The 23,566-nt window shown below is 36.1% G+C and overlaps 1 protein-coding gene across 1 annotated transcript in view; it reads left to right on the top strand.

Moving 5' to 3' along the window:
• The window catches only part of KYNU (kynureninase), a 114,936-nt gene extending 94,073 nt beyond the window's left edge, over nucleotides 1–20,863 (top strand). Inside the window, exons 10-13 of the mRNA XM_070957015.1 lie at nucleotides 14,653–14,705; nucleotides 15,818–15,903; nucleotides 19,258–19,488; nucleotides 20,534–20,863. Of these exons, the coding sequence (XP_070813116.1) occupies nucleotides 14,653–14,705; nucleotides 15,818–15,903; nucleotides 19,258–19,488; nucleotides 20,534–20,650 (487 nt within the window). The 3' untranslated portion in view covers nucleotides 20,651–20,863. The remainder of the gene's footprint in view (nucleotides 1–14,652; nucleotides 14,706–15,817; nucleotides 15,904–19,257; nucleotides 19,489–20,533) is intronic.
• The last annotated feature ends 2,703 nt before the right edge of the window (nucleotides 20,864–23,566 follow it).

Below are 23,566 nucleotides of genomic sequence, written 5' to 3'. Positions count from 1 at the left end.
ACTCTTTGTCCCATAATCCATCCTGTCTAATCATCAAAACCATAAATTACAAGTTCATTTTTTCATGTCGTGCAAAAATCCATTAGAGGTTTCTAGTCACCAATAAGTGTAGAAAATTTCTCTAATCAAAGAGATGAATTCTCCATCTCAACAAGATCTGTCAATTCCATCAACTATAGTGAGTAGTTTGAATCTTTCCATCTCTGTGCACATAATAATCTTGCTGCAGTAATAATTTATTGAAATAATATTCCATGGCTTTTTTTAATCTCTTTATCCATTAGCCCTAATAAAACGAGTGCTGGCTTCAGTTGAATATTAACGTCTAAAATCCTTAGTATCAAAATATGTATTTGAATCCAAAATGTTTTAGCTTTTTTTACATGTCCACCAAGAATGATAAAATATTCGCTCATATTGTTTGCATTTCCAACATACATTTGAAGTACCATTATACATTCTATAGAATTTCTCTGATGTCATATAAACAAGTTATCATTTTATAAAAATTCTCTTTAAGATCAACACAATGTAAATTTCAACTAACCATCTGTTTATCCATTGGTCCATCTGTATATTATAACCAAAATTCTTAGCCTACTATATAGCATATTCTTTAACCTGTTCTTCCTCCTTTTCAAATTTCAACAAATGTTTATACATTTTAAGAATCATGTGTTCACTATCAGCACACTGATAAGGAGCAAATTACATTCTTTCTAAGTTTGCACCATACCATAAATCTTTTTGTCCATTTTGAATCTTTCTGATAACTGTAAATGGGGAAAACCATTGGTAACTATATCGTTCTGCTCTTAATTGCTCTTTTGATAAGTTAGTAACATTGTTGCAAAAAGTGGTCACAAGATTCCGGGACACTGCAACCATCATAAATGCATGCCAGTTGCCAAATATACAAATTTTGATCAATGACCACAGGGATACAGCAATGGTTGTGTGAAAAACGGTCATAAGTCACTTTTTTCAGTGCCATTGTAACTTTGAATGGTCACTAAATGTTTTTAAGTTGAGGACTACCTGTGAATCAAATAATATTGCTGAGCACATTGTAAGCCGCCCTGAGTCTTCGGAGAAGGGCGGCATATAAATCAAATTAAAAAAAAAAAAATCTATAGCAATATATATATTTGCCCTCTGTGTTCATTTCATGGGACTAAGCCAACTCAGAGTTGTTGGAATACAAAACAATTTTATTGAAGCGTTTGCAAAGGCTGGTGGCTCTCAATACACACAGAGACCACACCCAAATAACATAAAAGCATAGTTTTATAATTATTCTACACCCGTCAGTTTATGCCACATCATTCCTTTCCAGGCCCAGTTGATAGGCCCAGTCTGGTCACATGCTTTCCGACCGCCTATAATCTAATATCATACCTACAAAGTTAGTTAAGCCCTTATAGTCACCCAAACTTGCTAAGCATTCACCCCCCTTGTGTCTCACTTCTTTGATAGTCTCCTATTGCATGGGTGTCAAACTCAAGGCCCATGGGCCAAATTTGGCCCGTGGGGTGCTTAGATCTGGCCTGTGGGGCTGCCCTGGAAACAATGAAGGACCGGCCCGTGATGACTCTGACAGCGAAAACAGAGCATTTTCACTGGCAGAGTGCTCGGGCCACCACAGGCACCTCTGACACGAGTGACATCGAGCTGGCCACACCCACCCTGGCCACGCCCACCTGGCCCCCTGCGTGAAACACAACCCTGATGCGGCCCTCAATGAAATAATTTCACACCCCTGCCCTATCGATTCCCTTGTTTCACAAGAATTGCAACACAGCCATAGAAAAGAACATTGATCAAGTGAAAGAAACATTTGAGAGAGAAAAACATCAATGTAGGTTTGGGTTAGATACATTCTCAGCCTTTCCCAAGATTGGATTGACTAATTTCTTTGTTCATGTAGGCTTGAGGACAGTTGAAAATGCTACAATGTATTAAATGCTCTCCTGCCAGTCCTGGTCTCCAAAAGAGAGGCCTTTTCTTGAAAGTTAAGGCTTATGGGAAATTATCAGCAGTACAATTGAAAAGCAAATTTAAACATGGCTGTACCTTAGATATATAGTTCATAAACTAAATGCTAATCTACATAACGGAAAATTGCAACTTCTTATATTATTCCCCACAAACACAATCATGAATTATGTACAGTAATTTCTCCCACATACCCAAGTAACAAAACCACTCAAGTCCACCATTGCAGTACATTAAGGAAAATTGAAGGAGGATTTGATTCAGGATAGAATCGCTGACTTTTATATGGATTAGGAAACATATTCCTAACACCGTTTTTGATAAATACAACAATTTCTCTTTTTGCCTCCACTTAAAAGACAAGCCAGAGTTGAAACGCCTGGCTTCTTTTCAAAACTGTAACAAAGAATTCTGCATGTAACATCCGTAAAGTATACAAAAATGAGATGAAAAGTTTTATTTCAGAGTATATAGCAAAATAACTTTTTTTTCAGATTTCTTCTTATCACTAGCAAACAGCAATTATTTCGGGGGGGGGGGCAGATATAAAACTAGCATAGACAACCGAATTCTAACCACATTTACAAACTCGGCTAACAAGAGGCAGAGCTTATTTCGGACTGCAGCTATAGTAAGATTTTGCATAAAGAAAGCAAATTTGCCTGCTGATAGGCTAGCCATTTCTTATGCATTGTGGTAAAATAATGTTAAAATGCTCATCAGTTGTTGTTTTTTTCACATTTTACTCTAGCTTCTTAAAGCACCCTTGACTACATTCCAGAATAAGCTAATTTTTGCTGCCAAATAAAGAAGGGAAAGCATTTTAAGTGCCTCTAGCTCATTTCAAAACCAAAAGTTAAAACTTCCCCTGAGAAGAGGCAGTTTAGGAATAAACCCTTTGGCTAATTAGGTTTAATGGGACATTGTCTTGGGAGATGTGATTTATTAGGCCAGTCTAGGCACACAATAGGCCTGCAGGGTTCAGTTTGTGCATTCTCTAACTGAATGGCAAATGTCCAAGCAGTTTTTAGAATATATCATTAAGGATCATTAAGAGAATGAAGGACAAACTACACGTTACACTCACAGGTCTGTAAAGGTTTGGACCTGAGAAGCATACTTAGGAGGTTGAGATATTGAGTGAAGACATGGGGAGAAAGGAATACCATACATCCTTTTGTTACATTAAATCACGAACACATTAGTTTTCACTATTACCATCAAGTTTCATCATTATATTTCTTTTCATATAACATAGACTTTCTTTGTGAAGGTTGACCCTCTTGCTTTTTTTTTTTTTTTTTCAAATGTTTGGGTAAGATGTTTTCTTAAAAATCTGTTACACTAATCAGGAGAATAGTTGTAGTGGATTATATATTTCATATCTTGCCGCATCAAATACTGTTTAAAGATTTTTAAAAATGGCACATGGAATCTATACAACTTTGGGATTGTTTTCTGAGAGGTTTGAACATTTCTCTTATAGAAAAGAGATATAACATACCACACTTCCAAAAATTAGTATACTCTTACTTTCATGTGGAGCTGAAATATCTTTGGACATTGATTCCTCGTTGGGATATTTTTCCTCAATGCATTTTATGTTCCTGCTTTCTTTGGGGAAGGATAAGAAAAAAGTGAAGAAATGCCTTAAAGTAGAGTGTTGATTGTTTACTTGTTAAAGTAGACTCTCTACAAGGGCCCTTTCTTAAATACCTATCTGCTTTCCTCTAAGGTTAACACAGGATGTTTAATCATGCAATGAGTCATCAAACAAATCGTTTTTATGCTGGAGACAATTAACCACTAATAGAAGCGAAAAAACCTCTTTATGTCCCCAACGTGTAAATTTTCCATCCGCTTCTGTTCAATATAACCACTGAGCAATAGCTCCTCTTTTTATTAAATGCATAGGCAATAACTCTGAGAGCACATAACCCTTTTGTGAAGTTATTACAGAATATGTAAGAATGTATGACAGGGAAAGTGTTTAAAGGAAGCAGCAAATTATCTAGAGAATTGAATGGGTTAGTGTAACGCTCTAAAGCACACTAAAGCAGGAAGGCAAGATCGTTTTAAAACATCTATTTTTAAACTGTTGTGGTCTTTTTCAGGATAGTTTAAAAAGTATGGCTAGCTATGTGATTACATATCAAAGACAAAATGGGTAAATTTACATATTCGGCAGACAATAACTATAAGAGTCAAATTGTTAATAAGCAATTAGTGACGTACTGCTGCATCATTGTGTACAAATTTCTGAGATGTGCTTGCTGAGTTTTAGGCTTTCTTCCTTCTACAACCTTTGAGGCTTTTCTAGGTGCACCTAACTGTTCAGCCATATTTCTTCCCCATTCCAACACCAACCAAAGACAGTGTATAAAAATATTTTAGACTTGTCACCCATTACCTTGAAGGGAAGTCAGGTGACTAGTAGTGACTGGAAATAGAGGCAAGAAAATGTCACGTTTTTCACATTTGGTCATTTTATCTTGACTTAAAGATGGATAGAAATATTATAACTCAGCTGTGTGGAAAGGCTCTTAGAATTGTACCTATTTGACTTGGAAATGGGGTGTTGTGGATAATTTCTTAAACTTGTAAGTTTCATGAACTTTGTGAAACCAGTTCATTAATCCCAAGATTGAGTGATGTCTATAGCACAAAGCATAATTTTCAAAGTAGTTTGTACTAAAGAAATAAATTGCCCCATATATCATTCTCCATAAATCACTTGGGTTAGTCCCAACAGGCAACTGCATTTTCCTTAATGCATAACACATTCTAAAGTTTCCATAAAAGTGACCACCTTTTGTGCTATAACAATACTTTACAATTGGGTCTACATAAACTTCAGTTTTTCTAGGTTTCTGTTACGAAAGTGGATTTTATGTTGGAAGTTTTGTATTTCAATTGAAATGGTTTGTTTGTTTATTTAGGACCTCCCCATACATACATAAAGGAATTATAATGGTTTGCACCATAAATAATTATATTTAGAGTCAGAGTGCTTTCCTCACTGATAAATTGAGAGGAAACCTTCAAATAAGATTGGAAACAATTTTAATAGTGCTAGAAGCATTTTGGATTTAAAGACAAAAAGGCACTTTAGGATTGGAGCATATTCCCTAGATCTTTTACTGAAGGAAAATAAATAAATAAGTACAACACCCATTCTAATCTTATCTTATAATGATCAGATAGGCAAATAAACTGTTGTTGTTTTCTCTTCTTCCTCATCCAATGGAAAATCTGGCACTATGTAGATTGATGGAGGGCCAGAAAGGTTTGGTCTTGCAAATGGAAATAACAGAATAACAGAGTTGGAAGGACCTTGGAGGACTTCTAGTCCAACCCGCTGCCGAAGCAGGAGACCCTATACAATTCCAGACAAATGGCTGTCCAATCTCTTCTTAAAAACATCCACTGATTGGACTATTTCCACCTAGCATATTTTTCTGCAATGGGAAATAATTTGAATGCTGAATATGATCTGGAAACTTGTTTTGTTGCTTCCTGTTGCATGTGTATGGATCTTTTTCCAAGAGTTACTAAGCTCTAAACCCAAATATGATATTTGTAAGAAAGTAAACCAGTCAGTCTTGTTTTCTGAAATTTTAGCTGCTTACCTGGATAGAAAGATGTGTTGGTTTGTTGCTTCTGCAATTGAAGGTTATTTAGCATTGTTCCTTCACCAGGGGTTTGCCAGAAGATACACTCCTTCAAGGCTCATTCAACAAATGAAGGAAGATAAAGTAAGGAAGTGCTAAGATCTGCTTGAAAGCAGAAACTGTATCCTAGAAAGGACATTAAGAGCCTATGCATTGTCTTAAATCCATTTGAACACTTTTCAAAGTGTTCAAATACCCACCAGCAAGATATTATGTTACTATTTTTCACCATGATGGCCCTGTTCAAATATATTTAGAATAATAAGCATGAAGGATATCATCCAAACATGCATACATTGGTTCCCAGTTAAATTTCCCAAGGAAACAGAAAGATTGAACTGTTATTTACTCGAAAGTATTTTTGGCTGTCTTCCTCTTTCGTCCCTTCTAATGGAAATGAACCTCATAAATCCAGCTGATAGAAATAATATATGGGTCCTCTGCAATGATAGGCAATCACAAGTTGATTTAACAGCCTTAATTCAACTTCATTAGCCTTGCGGGAGGAGCTTTGGTAAGAGCTCTTCTTCAGATTTAATTTAGACTTCAACTCTTTTTGTGGGCAGCTCGTGCTTTTCCTCTGCCGGTTCTCGGTGAATGAAATTACCACTCTCTTCACAAATGCCAGAGGCTTCCAAGAATTCAACAAGCCCTGATTGGATTCTCAGCATAATAGCCATTTCTCTTTCACATACTCTGAGCACAAAAAAACTTGTATCTTGTTATAAAAGTGAACTCAATCTCCTTTTGTTTTGACCTGGAGGGGTAATACAGAGGGACATGTTCAGAGATTGGTGAATTCCCAACTGAATGGAATAAAAAATAAAAGACTAACAAGGAAAAAAAATCAATCTTTAAGGGGGACACGAGCAGAGGCCTTGTCTTCAGAACTCTACCAGTGCTAAATTACCTTGGATTTGGCTGGCAAAATGGCTTAAGTTTGTTTTCTTGCTTTTTGTTTCATAACTACAATGTGAGTTACCAAAACTGTTTAATTAACTGAATGGGAACAACAATTAATATATAAAAAAGGATGAAATGGAAGGGAAAAGAGAATTTGGTGGGGGAAAAATAACTATCTAAATTGTGATACTTTCATATAAGATAAGGTTGGTCTAATGGTTAAGGTACTAGGCTAGAGAAAGTTCTACTTCAGACATGAAAGCCGGCAGGGTAACTTTGAGCCAGAAGCTCTCTCTTAGCCCAAACCATGCCACAGGTTTGTTGTGGTAGGGAAAATGGGAGGAGGAAGGAGTATTAAATATATTCACTGCCTTGAGTTATTTATAAAAATAATAAAGCTAGGATAAGGGGGAAAAAAATCCTACTCAAAATTGTGACATTTCCATATAACACAGCTAAGGTAGCCTAATTATGCTTGTCATTGCATTATAATGTAATGTAATGTTTTAATGTTACTCTACGTCTTCCTTCCTCCTTAAATTGTGCTCTTTGGCTTATAGGATAGATTGGCCAAAATGAAACAGCCTACAAAAAGAAGTCTTAACTTTACCAACCATGTTCAATAGCATTAAAAAAAAAAATGACCATAGCAGGTCTTTCTATTTGCATTTCCATTATTTTTTAAGTTTTTCACAAAATCAGACAAATAATAAACTTGGAACTTTTCATAGGACTGTTTGATATGTATTATGATAAAAATCTGCTAGCAATTCCATCCTTAAATAGTATAGGATTGATAATTAGACAACATTTGCACGTAGCTGAAAAGGGCAAAGGAAGAATATAGTGTGGATTTTGTACCTTACAATAAGAAATGAAATGAAACTTGACATTTAAATTCTTACAGATACATAGTCCTTATAACCACATAACTAATCATTAGCCACAAGATGCCTAACAGCATCTAATATTTTAACGCTAAATACTCCATTCAAAGGGTATGTACGACACAGATATTTTCACTGGATATTTTTCTCCTTATATTGTTGGAATAGTTGTGCAGTGTGAATTAAAATTAGGAAACAGATTGTGTTAAAAGGGAGAAGAGGGAAAAAAATCCAAATATATACACTACAATTGAAATGGAAAGATGGTAAAAAATGGCGAGCCACTTAAAATCTTATGGTGGTACCTTTTACAGAAGATCTGTCTGACTTGGAAAATATCATGCAAATCCCTCTATCTTTTCACTTTTTTTTTTTTTTTTTAAAGAGATATAAATGAGGACTGAGTGTGGAAAGGATGTGCCTTCTTCCCTCTGTAGAACACAACTTTACCCCATGATTTTTCAGGTTATAAATTATAAATGCACAGTGTGCTCATCTGTTATTCAGCAGCCTGGGCCAAAGGATGCAGGGGGCGGGGGTCTCCTTTTCTGTTCTTTAAACCGGATCTCCTTTGATGTCTATACCACTTATACACAGCAATCATTGCATCCCACGCTCCAGCATCATTAATGCAACTACAAACGAAACAAGTCAAGTTTTGAATACCCAATGTTTTATTCTAATCACACAGATGTGAAGGGAAAACTGAACTAAGTATAAAAATAAAAATACTTCTGGATGGGGTTACTCCTTAGAGTAACTCTGCTTGAAAGCAAAGGGAGAGAGAGATTGCCCTTGTGGGCATAAGCTTGAAATTCTTCAAAATCTTTCGTTTGCTCATCTCTTGATTTGCAAAAGGGAGCATGCTCAGAAGGTAAAAACCGGGCCTCTGAAATATGTTTCACAATTTCTGTGTTTGTGTCTCCTCTGCCTTGATGTTGGACAAGGAATCATGTAACTATCCTCAGGGGTTACCTATAATCATCTCATTTTTATTATTTATATCCTGCCTTTCTGGCAAAGGTATAGGATAGGGCTTTCTTTTTTTCTTATATAATAATGGCCCTTAAGCCTCTTTGCATTTTAATAGGGCAGCTCCTTAAAAGTTGAAATTACAATTAGTCAAATTAAAACAAACATATTTAAATTACCTAGAATAAAAGATAATATAAAATTGGTATGTTGAAAGAACAAACAAAGCCACACCAAACTAATTATACAGAAGACTCAGGAAGAAATGCAGGATGCTAGAAGTTTGATGTTTTGAGTAAAATTTAATGTACTGTGTACATCAAGTTACTTGCTCATAGGTCATCTATCAGTCTTAAATTTCCCAGTATCTGAAAATCTGCAAGCCCTTAATGCCATAATTCAGAACTCCATTGAAATTATCTGTCAGAATTATATTTAAGATGTCTCTCTCTCTCTCTCTCTCTCTCTCTCTCTCTCTCTCTCTCTCTCTCTCTCTCTCTCTCTCTCTCTCTCTGTCTCTGTCTCTTTCTCTCTCTCTGAGTTAATTCATCAGTCAACATCAATGGCTATTATAAATCTGGCAAAATTTGTAAACTTATGTTTAGGAATACAGACCTGACTCAAAAGAAAGTTCAGCTTTACAACCTTGAGCCAAAAATGAACCTGGCTTTCCTTCAACTCATCACTGCAGTCCCTAAATTCCTTCATAACTTTCTGAATCTAGATATTTGCATGAAATAATAGCAAAAGTAGATACACAGAGAAAAGATGGAAAGTAACTTTCTTCTTAGCCTTTTTTCTATGTCCTGGTGCATTACTCTTTTTTTCTTTTCTTTTCTTTTTTTTGAGACTTGCAAGTACTGTATGCATAATGCAGTTTACTAACTATTAGGCCCCACATGCTGTGTCTGGCATAAAAGGAAGTTATGAAAATGCAGAATTTCAGGAGTGGAAAATTATCTGGTATCCAGGAGCACATTTAATGTGGGCCACCTACCAATTGTAGTACACAAGAGTGAGACTATAGCATTCATGGGCAGGACCATATTTCCAAGTTGGGGAAAGACTTCCCCCCCTTTTTTTTTAAAGATACACCTAATTTTCTTTAGGGCTTATACCCCTCTAGTTTTAGTTCTTTGTTTATTTTCTGTTAGGAAATTACATCGTTGAATTTTGTAACAATCAGAGTAAATTCTGAATGTCCAATAAGAGACGTGAGAGCTTCGGTGGTTTATCTCTTCTCCAAAGCAACAAGTACCTGGTCATATCCCCCCATTCAAGCCGATGTTGAATTCTCACCACACCAGTTGCTCACAAATTTTCCAGTAAACTTTACTGTAGCATTGTCCTGTATAATTTTAATACTTCTTGTTTTATATATTTATAAAACCCTATAGCAAGTAGTCTTTAACACCTCGGCTATTTTGATTCTTAACAGGCTTGTCATTTGTGAGAAGCAGTATCAAAGCTAATTTTATGTTTCCCTTACCCCATGCAAAACCAATACTCTTTTAGAGTTCAAATTTTGCAGCCCTTTCCTAAGTCATCAATATTTATACAGGCCATTAGGATGGAGGTAAATAGACCCCAGGTGAACAACTAAGCATAACTGGCTATAACATCGGAAGTTATATCTAAGAAGATCAAATGCAGCACTTTCCATATTTAGACCAAATTAGGGACAGAATTACCATGAAGGATAATAAGGGTTGCCATAAAATATAACTCCTAAAACTTGCTGTTTATAGTTTAGTTTTCAAGTTTCCTGAAGACTGCTACTAGATTGTTTTTGAGAAACCTCACAAGGATAATGTATTCATGTCCTATGCTCTTTATGGAAGAAAATGTGAAAAAAACGATCTATTACCTGCCTTTTTTTTTTTCTTCTTTCAACAAGGATAGCAAGCTGAATACCTGTCTCAGTCCAATGATACGCAAACACAGGCAGAATTTTTAGAGGAAAGTTCCAAAGGTGCTTTTTCAAGAGGCAACTGAACTTTCTGGTTTTTCTTTTGAAAATGTTTCGCTTCTCATCCAAGAAACTTTTTCAGCTGCTTGGCTGCAGAATCTTCTTGGATGAGAAGTGAAACGTCTTCAAAAGAACAACCAGAAAGTCCAGTTGCCCCTTGAAAAAACACATTTGGGACGACCATGACCTGGATGACTGAGAATCTCCATAAACCTTTAGAGGAAAGAAGTCCCTTTTTATCAATATCTTAAAATAATAACTGTTAGCATAATCTCTGGCTTGATTCCGGTCAAGACCAGGAATCTAAGCAACAAAGAAAAGGTAAAGGCAAGAGACACAATGAGGTAGAATCCAACATTCCAAGCAGGGCACAGGAAGCTTAGATTGACAGTGCCAAGGCTTGGAAAGCTCTTCTCAGTTATTCTCCCAGGAACTGAGACCAAGATATCAGCCAAACTGAGCCTCCTACTAGTTTGAGCCAGTTTAGTCTAATGGTTAATGTACCAGGCTAGGAACCAGGAGACTCTGAGTTCTACTCATGCCTAAGGCAGGATTAGAACTCACAGTTTTCTTATTCCTAGCCTGGTGAATTAAACCCTGTTTAATGTTAGTTTTGCCTTAGGCATGACTGCCAGGATGACTTTCGGCCAATTGCCAAGAGACTAGAGTTCTAGTCCCACCTTAGGTAGGACTGCCAGTAGGATGACTTCGGGCCAGCCCAACCCACTTCACAGAGTTGTTGTTGCAAGGAAAACAGGGAAAGGAAGGAGTGTTAAATATGTTCACCACCTTGAGTTATTTATAAAAATAATGAAAGCGAATGGGAACCCACATAAGTAAAACCAGGAAAGTGTGAAATTTATCTAAAGTGTTCTCTCTGCAAAATTAATGTTATCTTTGCCCTAGAATCAATACTGTCTTGTCTGTCCACAATATAAATGCTTCGAGATGTGTTTTTATTCCAAAACATAAAACACAGTTTGTTACTACAGTTAATCCTCATCTTAATACTCAACAGCAACTGAGCCCATAATTATAGTTGTTAGTCATACCAGTAGTTAAGCAGGTCATCATGTGACCGTGACCAATTTTACAACCTTTTTGCAACAGTCATTAAGCAAATGTTGCAATCGTTAAGCAAATCCATTATCCACAATGGGCTTTTTTTTTTTTTTTTTCCTGGAAACCAGAAGTAAATACCAGTTTCCAACAAAAAAATGACATAAATTCTGGTCCTGTTAACTAAAGGATGCTGTAAATAGTCGTAAATGCGGGGTGGTTGTCGAGAGCCCAAAATGTATTTTTGTGATTCTGTGGAGGGGCATGGAAAGTTCAAACCTGGGTCTTAAGTAGCCCTGGGGAGGTCTGTCACAATTTTGATCTGTTTCTAAGTGACCAGTTGTAAGTTGAGGACTACCTGTATAGCATCGGGCCACAATAGCCATTTATAGCTTACAGCTATAGAGTAAAGCCTTGGAAAATAATGCCAGGGTCACAACTTTTACTTGATGTTTAATTGCAACATATAGCATACCTTAAAATTGGATGGAAGTTATTAAAAGTTTTGCATGTGATTCAGAGCATCAGAATCCAAATTTCAAAGACATTTAATTTATTGTTTTTATATATTTATTCTGACTATGGTAACCACATATAATTATTTTGTTAGCGTTCTCAGTAGAAATGTCAACAGCATCCATTTAGTTATTTGATTTATATGACTGTTCAGCTCACGTATGTGGTTCCGTGCACCTTACAATAAAATGGTTAAACACAAATAAAATGCATGATATGAAATAAAGAAAACACAGCAGCTGAGCATAAAAAAATCACCATCAGCAAAAACAAATGGGGGGTGTGTGGAAAGTTAGACATATGACACTGTACACAGACTTTTACCTGAATGTGATAGTAATAACTAGCAATCTTCACAACCAGCAATCTTGCTCCGTCTCTTGTTCATGTGGTTTGCTTAGCAACCTTTTCAGCAGAACCAACTGCAGTCACTAAACATGTATTAGTTTTTCTGCTACCACTAATGGAGCCCATTTGTACAGACAAAACTGCCTATATATACAATTTTTTGAAAGCGTAATTGCAGAAATCTTAGCATTTTATATTTTAACGTAAGAAAAATCTTGTTGAAACCAAACCCACACAACTTGCTTTCTTCCCAGCCTCTTCAAGTGCTGAAGGTTCTTGTGGGATTCTTCTGTTCTTGATTGCATCTGCGGACAGAAGATCTGTTCTGTTCTATCTTATCCTATCCTATCCTATCCTATCCTATCCTATCCTATCCTATCCTATCCTATCCTATCCTATTCTATTCTTCTTTCCCTGGTTTAGTCCTTGGCTTGGAATGCTTCTCTTGGATTTAGTAAGCTGCCATTTGAATATTTGGTGGAATGGTCATCCTTCTGTAGAAAAGATCTACATCCCATGAGTTCAGGTAGCATTACAGGTAGTTCTCAACGTACACCTGTTTTTTTTAACAATAGTTAGAAATTACTGTGGTCTTGGAAAAAAGTGATTTATGACCTGTCCATGACATTATGACTGTCACACCACCTCTGAAGTCACATGATCACAATATAGGGGCTTGGCGACCAGCTCACATTTATGATACTGCATCATCTTGTGGTCATTGGATTGCAGTGTGTGACTTTCCCAGCCAACTTAACAAGACATATTTGCTTAATGACCATGGTGATTTGTTTAACAATCACAGTAAAAATGTTTCTAAAATAGGGTGATGACTTGGTTAATGACCATATCACTTAGCAACTGGAATTCTAGTCTCAATTGTGGTTGCAAGTCAAGGACTTCCTGTATCCATTGATTATTATGGACATAGTACTAAGGCCTATGAATCTCAAGAGTCTAAAAAAGCAGCATCAGTTCCTCCCAATCAATGCTTTATAGATTTGTGATTAGTTTATGATATGTCTATATTTTATATTGTGAAAATATTCTGAAAAACTATTTTATCTTCGACATCTACAGGAGTACTCAAAATCAAAAAGACTCCACTATGGACCTTTCATACCATTCACTTATTCTTCATACATCTTGCTCGAAAATGTCTGTGAATTTTTTTTTTTAAAAAAATAAATTTTATTAAGTTTTCCAAGTTAAAATCAACATAAGACAAAAACATTGATTATACATAAAAACAAAACCATACATTCCCCTCCCTCCCTCCCCCATTCATAACACTAAACATACAAACACATCTATCCCGGCAGATAATATTCCTGCCCTCATTAATAAATGGCCGATAAAGGAATTAGGCTAGATTGGTGGACCTATGCTACAGTTCAATCTCGTTACAGGAAGGATAGAGATAATTACGGGATACATGTGATGGAACAGAGTTTTGATAAAATATTAATGGGAGAGGACCATAAATACATAACCAAAATGTATGCACAATTGCTTGAGCGAATGATAGGAGAAGAAGTTGTAAAAGACACTATGATTGCCTGGGGGAAGAATTTTGGGTACTCGATTCCTTTAGAAAAATGGCAACAAATGTGGGGGGAAAATATTAAAATGACTACGGCAACGTCTTTCAAGGAAAATGCATATAAAATGTTGTATAGGTGGCACCTCCCACCAGCAAGAATTGCTAAAATGTTTCCGGGTGCATCAGAGTTATGTTGGAAATGTGGGAAAACCAGAGGTATGTATTTCCATCAATGGTGGACTTGTATAATGGCAAAAAGGTATTGGAGAAGGATTAGGAATTAGATTAAGGAAATTACTAATGTGGACCTCAAATGGAAACCTGAGATATATTTACTAGGTATTCGCCCAGAGGGGCTGAGTAAGAAAAAATGGTATCTCACTCTACACATTTTAGTCACAGCTAGAATAGTGTTCGCCCAACAGTGGAAAGAAAAAGAGATACCGGCTAGTGCCCAAATTATAAATAAAGTATTAGAGTGCGCTGAAGCGGACAGAATGACGTATAGGTTGAAAGAAAAAGAGGATTCTGAATTTTTTTCAAAGTTGGGACAGTTGGTATCGGTGGTTGAATAAAAGGATTGAGATGAAGTGAGGGTCTAAGTCAATATGAGGAGAGATATACTTATCTAGATTGAAAGATAATTGTATGAAAAACCATATTTGGGGATTATTTACTTTATTCTGTGTTGTGGGCATAATTATTTATTAATGTGAATTTTTTTTAAATTGTGTCACTAATCCTTGCCATTTCTTTTTCCCTGGTCCTTTACCATCACCACCTCTCCAGTTTAATAGGATGGTGGGGTCATGACTACAAAACCAGGTTTCTCATGGAAAACAGTATGTATATTTCTCCTTCTGTTTTAAATTTGGTGTGTGTTGTGTTGAAGGTTTATAAACGGCATCAAAAGTAATAAAATTCCTGCAAAAGGAATAGCAAAGATTCTTTCAGTACAGGGAAATGATTTCATTCCAACCTGAAATTAAAGACTCAAAAGAGTCAGAAGACAAAAAGAAATGTCCAACTTTATACGGACGATTTGTAAAGGCCTCATTTGGCATCATCTTTCTTCTGTTGGTCTAATGTCTCAACAATAGATAGAAAAAGAAAGAGAGCAGGAGAGAGAAAGCATGTAGGGGAACATTGCCTGGGAATTTAAAAAGCAAACAAACACCAAAATATATTAAAAAAAAAAAAACCAGCATTTTTAATACAAAGATAAAATAAATTAGTGGCTTCTACCATTCTAGCCTTAACAGGAAGAAAACTTTGGTTGCTGTGTGGAAATTCCAAATTTTGATATTATTCATTTGGCATCATTATGTCCCTGTCATTTAGCAACCTGTTTCTGTTTAATTTTGATTAGTGTTGTAACATTAACATTTTGTTTACGCTCTTTTTTTATGCATTTAAAATGTACTCGAGAGTCTTGGATTTGCTATACCACATAAGAAGAGTTGGTTTGAGGCAGTACACTAGCTAATAATACTACTGATGCTTTATTGCTTTTTATAAGTGCTCCCATTCAATTGTGCTATCCTCAAAATAATATGAAAAAAAAAATTAAGTTTTTAGTCCTTGATTATTATTGAAAATGACCATTTCTTCAGGGATTAGCATCAAAGTTAAAAAAAAAAAAAGGCCTGTTTACTTCTTTCATAAAAGTGTGAATGCTTGTGCAACTTTAATAGTATTTAATCAAATTTATGGGGATTATTTGGTATTATGTTGAAATGATTTTATTACTAAATTTCTACTTTTTGCATTAAAAATATTGAAAATGGTTGACATCCAATTATTTTGATTAGCTGATAGAGTAGCATCAAACTGGATTTGTGGGGCCTGGAGGAAGTTCTCTGCAAGAGAGGACATTCCTATAATATTGAATGCAGCCTAATACCTCTCCAACTATATATACCCAGATTCCTCACACAACTTATTATTGTTACAGAATTGCAACTCACCCCTGGAATCAATGGATTTCGTTTATCCAATCCTTCCATTTTATTGGTCTGTGCTCTTCACGCTAGCTTAGAGGTGAGTAATTATTTTCTGCCAACAGAAGACAGTCAAACAAAGAAAAAAAATTGTTTCATTAGACAATATTCCTTCTTGATGGCAGTAAAATGAAAAATCTCTCCAAAGATGAATGCTTTGGATAATCTGTTATAGTGGTACCTCGGTAAAAGTAAAGGTTCTCCTCGTACATATGTGCTAGTCGTTCCCAACTCTAGGAGATGGTGCTCATCTCCGTTTCAAAGCCAAAGAGCCAGCGCTGTCCGAAGACGTCTCCGTGGTCATGTGGCCATCATGACTAAACGCCAAAGTAGCACGGAACACTGTTACTTTCCCACCAAAGGTGGTCCCTATTTTTCTACTTGCATTTTTTACGTGCTTTCGAACTGCTAGGTTGGCAGAAGCTGGGACAAGTAATGGGAGCTCACCCCGTTACATGGCACTAGGGATTCGAACTGCTGAACTGCCAACCAAACAAACAGTGAGTACCAGGACAAAATTTTTGCATCAAAATGAGTTGAGTACCAAATTTGATGAGTTTCAGAGCAGTTGAGTACCAAGGTACCACTGTACTTTCTTTCTCTCGTGACATTGCACACTTTTCTTTGCCCACTGCATTGGTTCCATTGCAGTCCCACGTTGCCCTTTCAGCGGGGACATGAACAGATCCATAGCTAAGTGCTTGAATCAGACAGAAGACAGGAAGGCTTTGAAGCTGGAAATGTGCAATAAATTAATTAATTGCATTAATAAATTGTGTAACTAAAATATGAACATTGTTCCTCTAAATTTATATTTTGGTGCAAAAATCAAGAAAACCGAATAGGCACGGTGTAACATTGAGCTGAGCCAACCCATCAGACTAACTAAGAAAAACTTCATAACAATGAAGCCTTTTGCTTATCCACATTTATTTTTCCCTAGCATCAATTGATAAATTAAGAAAGAAATTAAAATTTGCAAGCCTATATGGGAATGTATTTACTTATTTAGTTCTTTTATTCAATCTAGAGCCCCCTGGCTCCTATTGACTCTTAAGAGGCTTTCACTTTAAAAGCAAGTAATCAGAAAACGTAAGAAAGAAATCATGGATGTATGTCCAGATAAGAAAAAGCATACATACCAAAAAAGATTATGCTATGAAACTACTCTACAGAAGAGCCAGATTTTACCACCATTTTAAATGTAAAAATTGCTCTTATTGGTAATTCTGTTTCTTAGAACAAAGCTACATCATGGTATAATATTATAGGGACAGAATCTTTTCTTCGGAAAATATGGATAGACTTTCTGGACTAAGAGCATATTCTTGTTGGTTTGTATGCTTTTTCTCATCTGCACTTCCATGATTTGTTTCTTCTTCTTATTATTTGTTTTAAACTGAAAGTTTCCTGGAGTCAATAGGAGTCAAGGGATTCTAAATTAAAGGAGTAAATAAATATATTCCACTATAAGTTTTCAAATTTTAATTTCTTTCTTAATTTATCAGTTGAAGCTAGGGAAAACTAAATGTCTGTCAGCAGAAGGCTTCATTGTTAAGAAGTTTTTATCAGTCAATCCTGTGAATTGTTGCACAGAATTCTGAAGCAAGCATCACATAAAGGAACCAGAGTTTTAACCTCAAGTAAAATCTCCAAATTTCATACGAATACTGGGAAGCAATATATCCTGGAATATTATTCATTTCTGAGTTACACATCAGTGATTTTTTCAAAGAAAAGAATAACATAGAATTTAATATATCAAGTCTTGTTTCTGTGAACAGAAGATCTAATGTACCTCGCATGTCTTCACTTAGTTGCTTTGTAGAAAACAATTAGCAATCTTTGGGGAAACCTAATATAATGGGTGTTGATTCATAATTTGCTACTTACATACTGATTTCTATCAGAAGCTAATGTAGTGTGTATATCTTTGAAAAATGTTATTTGACAGCCATCCATATCCTTTGATATTCACACATATTTTTATTCATCTCAGGCTGCCGAAGTCTCACTTGGGGACATTTTGGAAGTGAAAACCAAGCTATTTTTTTCCCTCCTAAATTGCATTGCCAGTAAAACAAAACAAAACAAAATCAATCACAGAATTACTAATAACCTAGAGAGTTTTATTTGAAAACATTAAGATTTAAAATTCTGCATTAAGAAATGCCAAGGGGATATGGCAGTGTATTGTATGCGAGAGGGTGTGAGTGAGAGCGTGCATTTATTTATTCATTTATTTATTCGTTCATTCGTTCTGTTTAGCAATTAATTTGGTTTACCCTTAAAACATCTTTTGTATTTTGTAAACTTTATATGACCTTAGAGATGATACTCTGCTCTGACCCAGATGGTGCTTACAAATGAGGGTGGGGGGATCTGTCATTTAGCCCACTGCAGGGGGTCAAAGGCAGGAAGAGCACATCAGTTTCTATGAACTTCCCTTTTTGTGTATGCATTTCACTTTTGGCACAGTCAGGATTCCCTTGCGCTAATTGCTGTAGTACAGTGAAATAGACGGTCTCTGGCAAAAGATGACACTTACGAAATGGTCTGCCATCTTGCACAGGGGTACATTAAGCAGAAGGTACAGTTTATAAAGAAACAGCTGAACAAGGCAAGGGTTAACGCACAACAAAGGCAGTTTTCCTTGTACAGGGAAAGAACATTTGCGATGGAAACATTGTTCTTCATTCGTATATTTCCTCTACAAAATCTTTATAAGTGTAACTCCAGCTGGGAAGGATCTACAGCAAGTCATTTCCTAAAAGTTTCTGCAATATGAGATGACTTCTGTGGCCTTCCTCATGCTGTCAAGTAGTATTTTTTAAATCCCTTTCTCTCCCCAAGTCCTAGTTCATTAAAGTTGTGGAATATTTGTTCCCAGTGCCATCATGATAACAAAGGGAGCCTCATGCTCTCAATCCACATGTTTCCTACAAGACCTACTATCCCTGGGAAGCAGTTGTAACTATGCTGTTCCCTTCTTGGGAATGTCTGATCATCCTTGAAACACAACATACAGAAGCAGAGAAGAACAGTACTTAGAAGATAACGCGCATGTAATTAATTTAGCAAGAGATAATTTTCAAGTGTATTTGCTACAATACATGGTGTTTGCAGAGAATGGAAGGGATCTTAGGGAAATGATTGCTTAATATGTCTGAAATGTCATTACATTATGGGGACACTATAAAAGAAATGGGTTAGCTGTAAATTTGGGAAACTTTGACTTTTGGGTTTTCCTACTAACATGATATTGCTAGTGATCAAATAAATCAAAATAGAGTATTGTGTGGTTGAAATGGTTCATTTTAGGCTGTCTTTGTAGAGAAAGGAATGTTCTTTCATGCAATGATTGTGTTTTTGTTTGCTTGTTTGTTTTAATTAGATCTTTGCTCAAACTACAATGAAGTGCCTGAGAAGGAAATCCATGCTTCTTACTGGTTACTTGGAGTATTTGATAAGGCACTATTATGACAAAGATAGAAATGACCCTGAAAAGCCCCTTATAAAAATGATCACACCATCCCACCCTGAAAAAAGAGGATGCCAGCTTACCTTACTTTTCTCTATTCCAATCAAAGATGTTTTTAAAGAACTAGAAAAACGAGGAGTCTGTGTAAGTAACCTAGGTTTATGTTGGAAACTTCAAAATGCTTTTATTTTATGGGAGTGCCATGTTAATTCTAGAATAGCATTGGCATTATAATATGCAGGATAGAATAATCAAAACAAAATAAAGTTTAAAGTAGCATTTCCACAGTTAATAAATATTGAGTGTTGGCCTCGTGGTTTCAGGGAACAGGAAGTAGGATAGGTGAGATGCAGTAGCATTTCTGGATCATCGCAAGAATCACTTGAGAGTTTTCATACACAAGTCATAAAATTATGACCAAGGCTAAGCTACAGATCCCTGTAATAAATATGCAACAATTTTTGGAAAATTGGAACTGGGTAGCATAAAGTTGGAGGTGGATATACAATAGCATTAAATAGTGTAAAGCAGGAGCCAGCAATGCTGGGAGTTGAAGTCCACAGGTCTGCAAAGTTGCCAACATTGAACACTCCTGGTCTAAAGGTTGGTTGGTTGATTTCCTTTGTTTCTTCTTAAAAATATTTTCTTTTTTTAACAATTCCTTCAAACCACTACCCAAAGAAAATGTCCCCGGAAAATTACGCTGTATAATTTTATAATGCAGCTTTTGTGAACCTTGTATGAAAGGAAAATTATGGTCTGGTGGATTTTGGTTCCTTCCACCAACGAAAGACAAGTCTGGTTCTAATACCTTAAAATTATGAGACTTGTTAGAGTATTATGTTTCCAGTTTTGTGACTAAAGAAAAAGATGAGATGGTCACTGGGATTATCATTTCACCCAAGAACAAAGTAATGATTGGAAAGACACTCTAAAAATGGGGGGGGTTTGAAGACTTTTTGAAGTCCTATTGCAATTCATGTAATTGTCTTAAAAACAATATGGGAATGATTTGTCATTTTGTTCTTCCAGATTACAGGGCAAAAGGTTTGTAGGAAAGTATGCGGGCTGATTAGTATTCTAACAAAAGTACACAAATGTTACACATGTGGGTTTTTTTGTATTTTCACTTTGACAAGCCAACACAAAGGTGTTCAATTTGTGGAATATTTATCTGGGTGTTTTGCAGTGCGACATGCGGGAACCTGATGCTCTCCGGGTTGCTCCAGTTCCTCTCTACAATACTTTCCAGGATGTGCACAACTTCGTTGAAATCCTAGGATCTGCAATTGCAGCTGCAAAGTAGACAGCAAATTCAAAGTTGGTTTCCTGATCTTATTGATGACATAACTGTATCTTTATCCTCTTCTCCTGACCAAATGCATCGGAGATTTTGAACAAGTCTGGGAGTGTGGGTGGGATTTCTTCCAGATTTGGCCATATTCTACTGCTTTACTTCCAAAGATTAATTCACTTTCATATTGGATTATAATGTGCTTTTTATTAAAACTCATGGTTTCACACACTGAGAGTTTTGTGTGACATCATTATGCAGAACAGGACTTTCGATCATTCCTGTTTGTGTGATACTTTTCTGTGTAACCGCATTCCACATTAAGTGGCAAGCAGCCACCTTTCTCTCTCCATTGCTTGGGAGGGACCTTTAGCCTGCACATAAAGAGTAGAAACTTCTTGACACTTTGTGCTGTCACCATGAATGGCTAGCAATTCATTGACTTCATATTGTTGACTCAAATACAAAAGGAACCATAACTCTTTTTCAAGGACTGAGATCTGTTTTTAAAGGTGTTGTCCAAATAGTGCTATTGATAACCTTTTAGGTACGATGTATTTTACGTTTGATCTGTGATTTATTTTAAAGAGAATATTAATTGTCAGAATAAATTAATATCTTAAATGTTTCATATTCTTCACTATGTAAGAATTCACAAAGGATTTGTAGACTTATAGAATGTATAAGTTGGAAGGGTCTTGTGCTAGAACCACCAACTAAAGGAAAATGAGGAATCAAAAGGCATTCCAGCATTGAATCACTCAATGGGTGGAAATGAAAGAGGTCAGACTATTTATGCCTTTATCTGCTATTTCCCAAGGGAATGCAATCAGTCTGGTAAGATTCTTGTAAATGAATGGCTGATCAACATAAACTGCTTTGGCCTACGCATGGAATTGTTCTGATTCCTTGTGCCTGACAAGTCTGGATTCCTTCAGTGTAGGAATCAACCCGTTGGTATCTAATCCACAATTGCAAACCTCCAATGAGGAGAGTCAACCATTGTTTTGGAGAGATTGTTTCACTGCTTAAAAACTCCTTCATCAAAACATTATTCTTAATATTAAGCCTTGTTATCCTTTCTTTTAAGTTCAACTCACTAGTCCTTGTCTACACAGACTTTGCATTGGATTGTTCTACACATTTCTGATCATGCTTGAGGCATTATTAATGAATAGAGTTTCTAGAGCATTTTTCTGGACTTGGTGGGCACTGATATTTGAGAGATTTAATGCATACTTCAGCATGTGCTGGGTTTTCTCATTTAACCTGGAAGCTGTTCTGTGCTTTATCTTGTGTTAGGACCTATATTAGAAATCTATTAGGACCTATATTAGAAACTGCTTTCCCCAGTGTGACAAAGACTGAGAGGTGAATATCAGACTATGTTAGGTTTTGGCCAATGTTATTGTCATGTCTCATCACGCTGCTGAATATTAGCAAGTGAAACTAATGTTTTATGTATAGTAGTGGTTCTCAGGTTCTAAAATTAAAGCATTTTTCAGTAGTGGGGCATAAAGAAATGTAACTGTTCTTGGGATTGCAAAGCACCATTGAATGGTGATTAACACACGAAACATTCTGTTATAGTTTACTGACTTGTTTAGCTATTGCTAGCTTTGAGAAGATGTTTTGACAAAATAATATCCTATTTCAATTAATTTCCTTGATATTGTAATATTAGCAATGGGCTATTCTGGGTATTTTTCTAAAAGTTGTAGCATAATGATTTTATGATTAACTTTTTTACAGAATGCATCTTACGATAATACTCAAAGTTAACATTAGGTGTCAGCATTTTACATATTATTTCATGAGAACTAAACTACCAGAAAGCTGCAGCAAAACGATGAAAGTTTCAAACTTTCATTTCTACAGCTGTCAATTAACATCTCTGAAATAAAAATAAAACACACCATGTTTCTCGAGTGCTTAGCTCTTTCCATACGAAACACAATGTAACATCAACATTTTAAATAAAGATCCGTATTGTACTTAATTTTGTAATGTTTTGGAAGGATCTTTTTTTGGCTAACACAACACATGAAGAGCAAAAAGGAGAAAAGCAACAGAAAGATCTGTAAAGGAAGCCTGCTGTGCCTGCCAGAAATGTAGAAATAATAAAAAAAAGAATGACTGATGACCAAGATGCATTGCTTGGCCTCATCCATTCTATCCAAAAACCTTTCTTTGAGTGAGGCTCTGTTTTCATTCAAGGCTACGTTCGTCACAGTGCTGAAAAAGATTTGCAGCTAGAGGTGTGGGCCATGCAGACAGTTGTGGAAGTACTGGAGTTTATTTTACACAGTTACAATCTACATCCCATGTCCTTTCTTGCAAGGTCCCATTTCAGAGTTCAGTATTTTTGCAGGTAAAGGAAACTTACTTGCTTATATATATAGCTACCCACCTCACTGAAAGCAATTGTGGCGGTACTGACAATAAATAAAAATAAATTTTAAAAGGAATACAAATACGAAAACCATAATAAATGTAATAAAAAACCCAAGTACAAACAAAGTGAAGAGAGAATTGGAAAGTGGCCCTCTCATCAATGGAACCATCTAACAACATAAAACTTGTACTTATTGGTGCAAACCAGGGATGTCAAATTTGCGTTGTTATGTGATGTATCACGACTTTTTTCCCCTTCGCTAAACTGGACGTGGGCACAGCCAGCGCATGATGCATCCAGCCCATGGACTGGCAGTTAGACAGCTCTGGTCTAAACCAAACTCAATAGAAGCTAGTCATGAATGACTTACTGGATTGTAGTAGAAAGGACTGCCAACCATATGCAGCTTTCCTTAGAAGATCATGTGAAGGCTGTGGCCAGGGGGGCTTTCTATCAGGTTTGCCTGATTTACCAGTTGCGTCCCTTTCTGGACCGGGAAGCCTTGCGCACGGTCACTCATGCCCTCGTCACTT

This window comes from Pituophis catenifer, unplaced genomic scaffold (assembly GCF_029215685.1).
Source record: "Pituophis catenifer annectens isolate HBS135680 unplaced genomic scaffold, rPitCat1.0.hap2 SCAF_1, whole genome shotgun sequence".
Taxonomy (NCBI): domain Eukaryota; kingdom Metazoa; phylum Chordata; class Lepidosauria; order Squamata; family Colubridae; genus Pituophis; species Pituophis catenifer.
The sequence above is the reverse complement of the archived record's forward strand: the minus strand, read 5'-3'. Positions and strand labels throughout refer to the sequence as shown.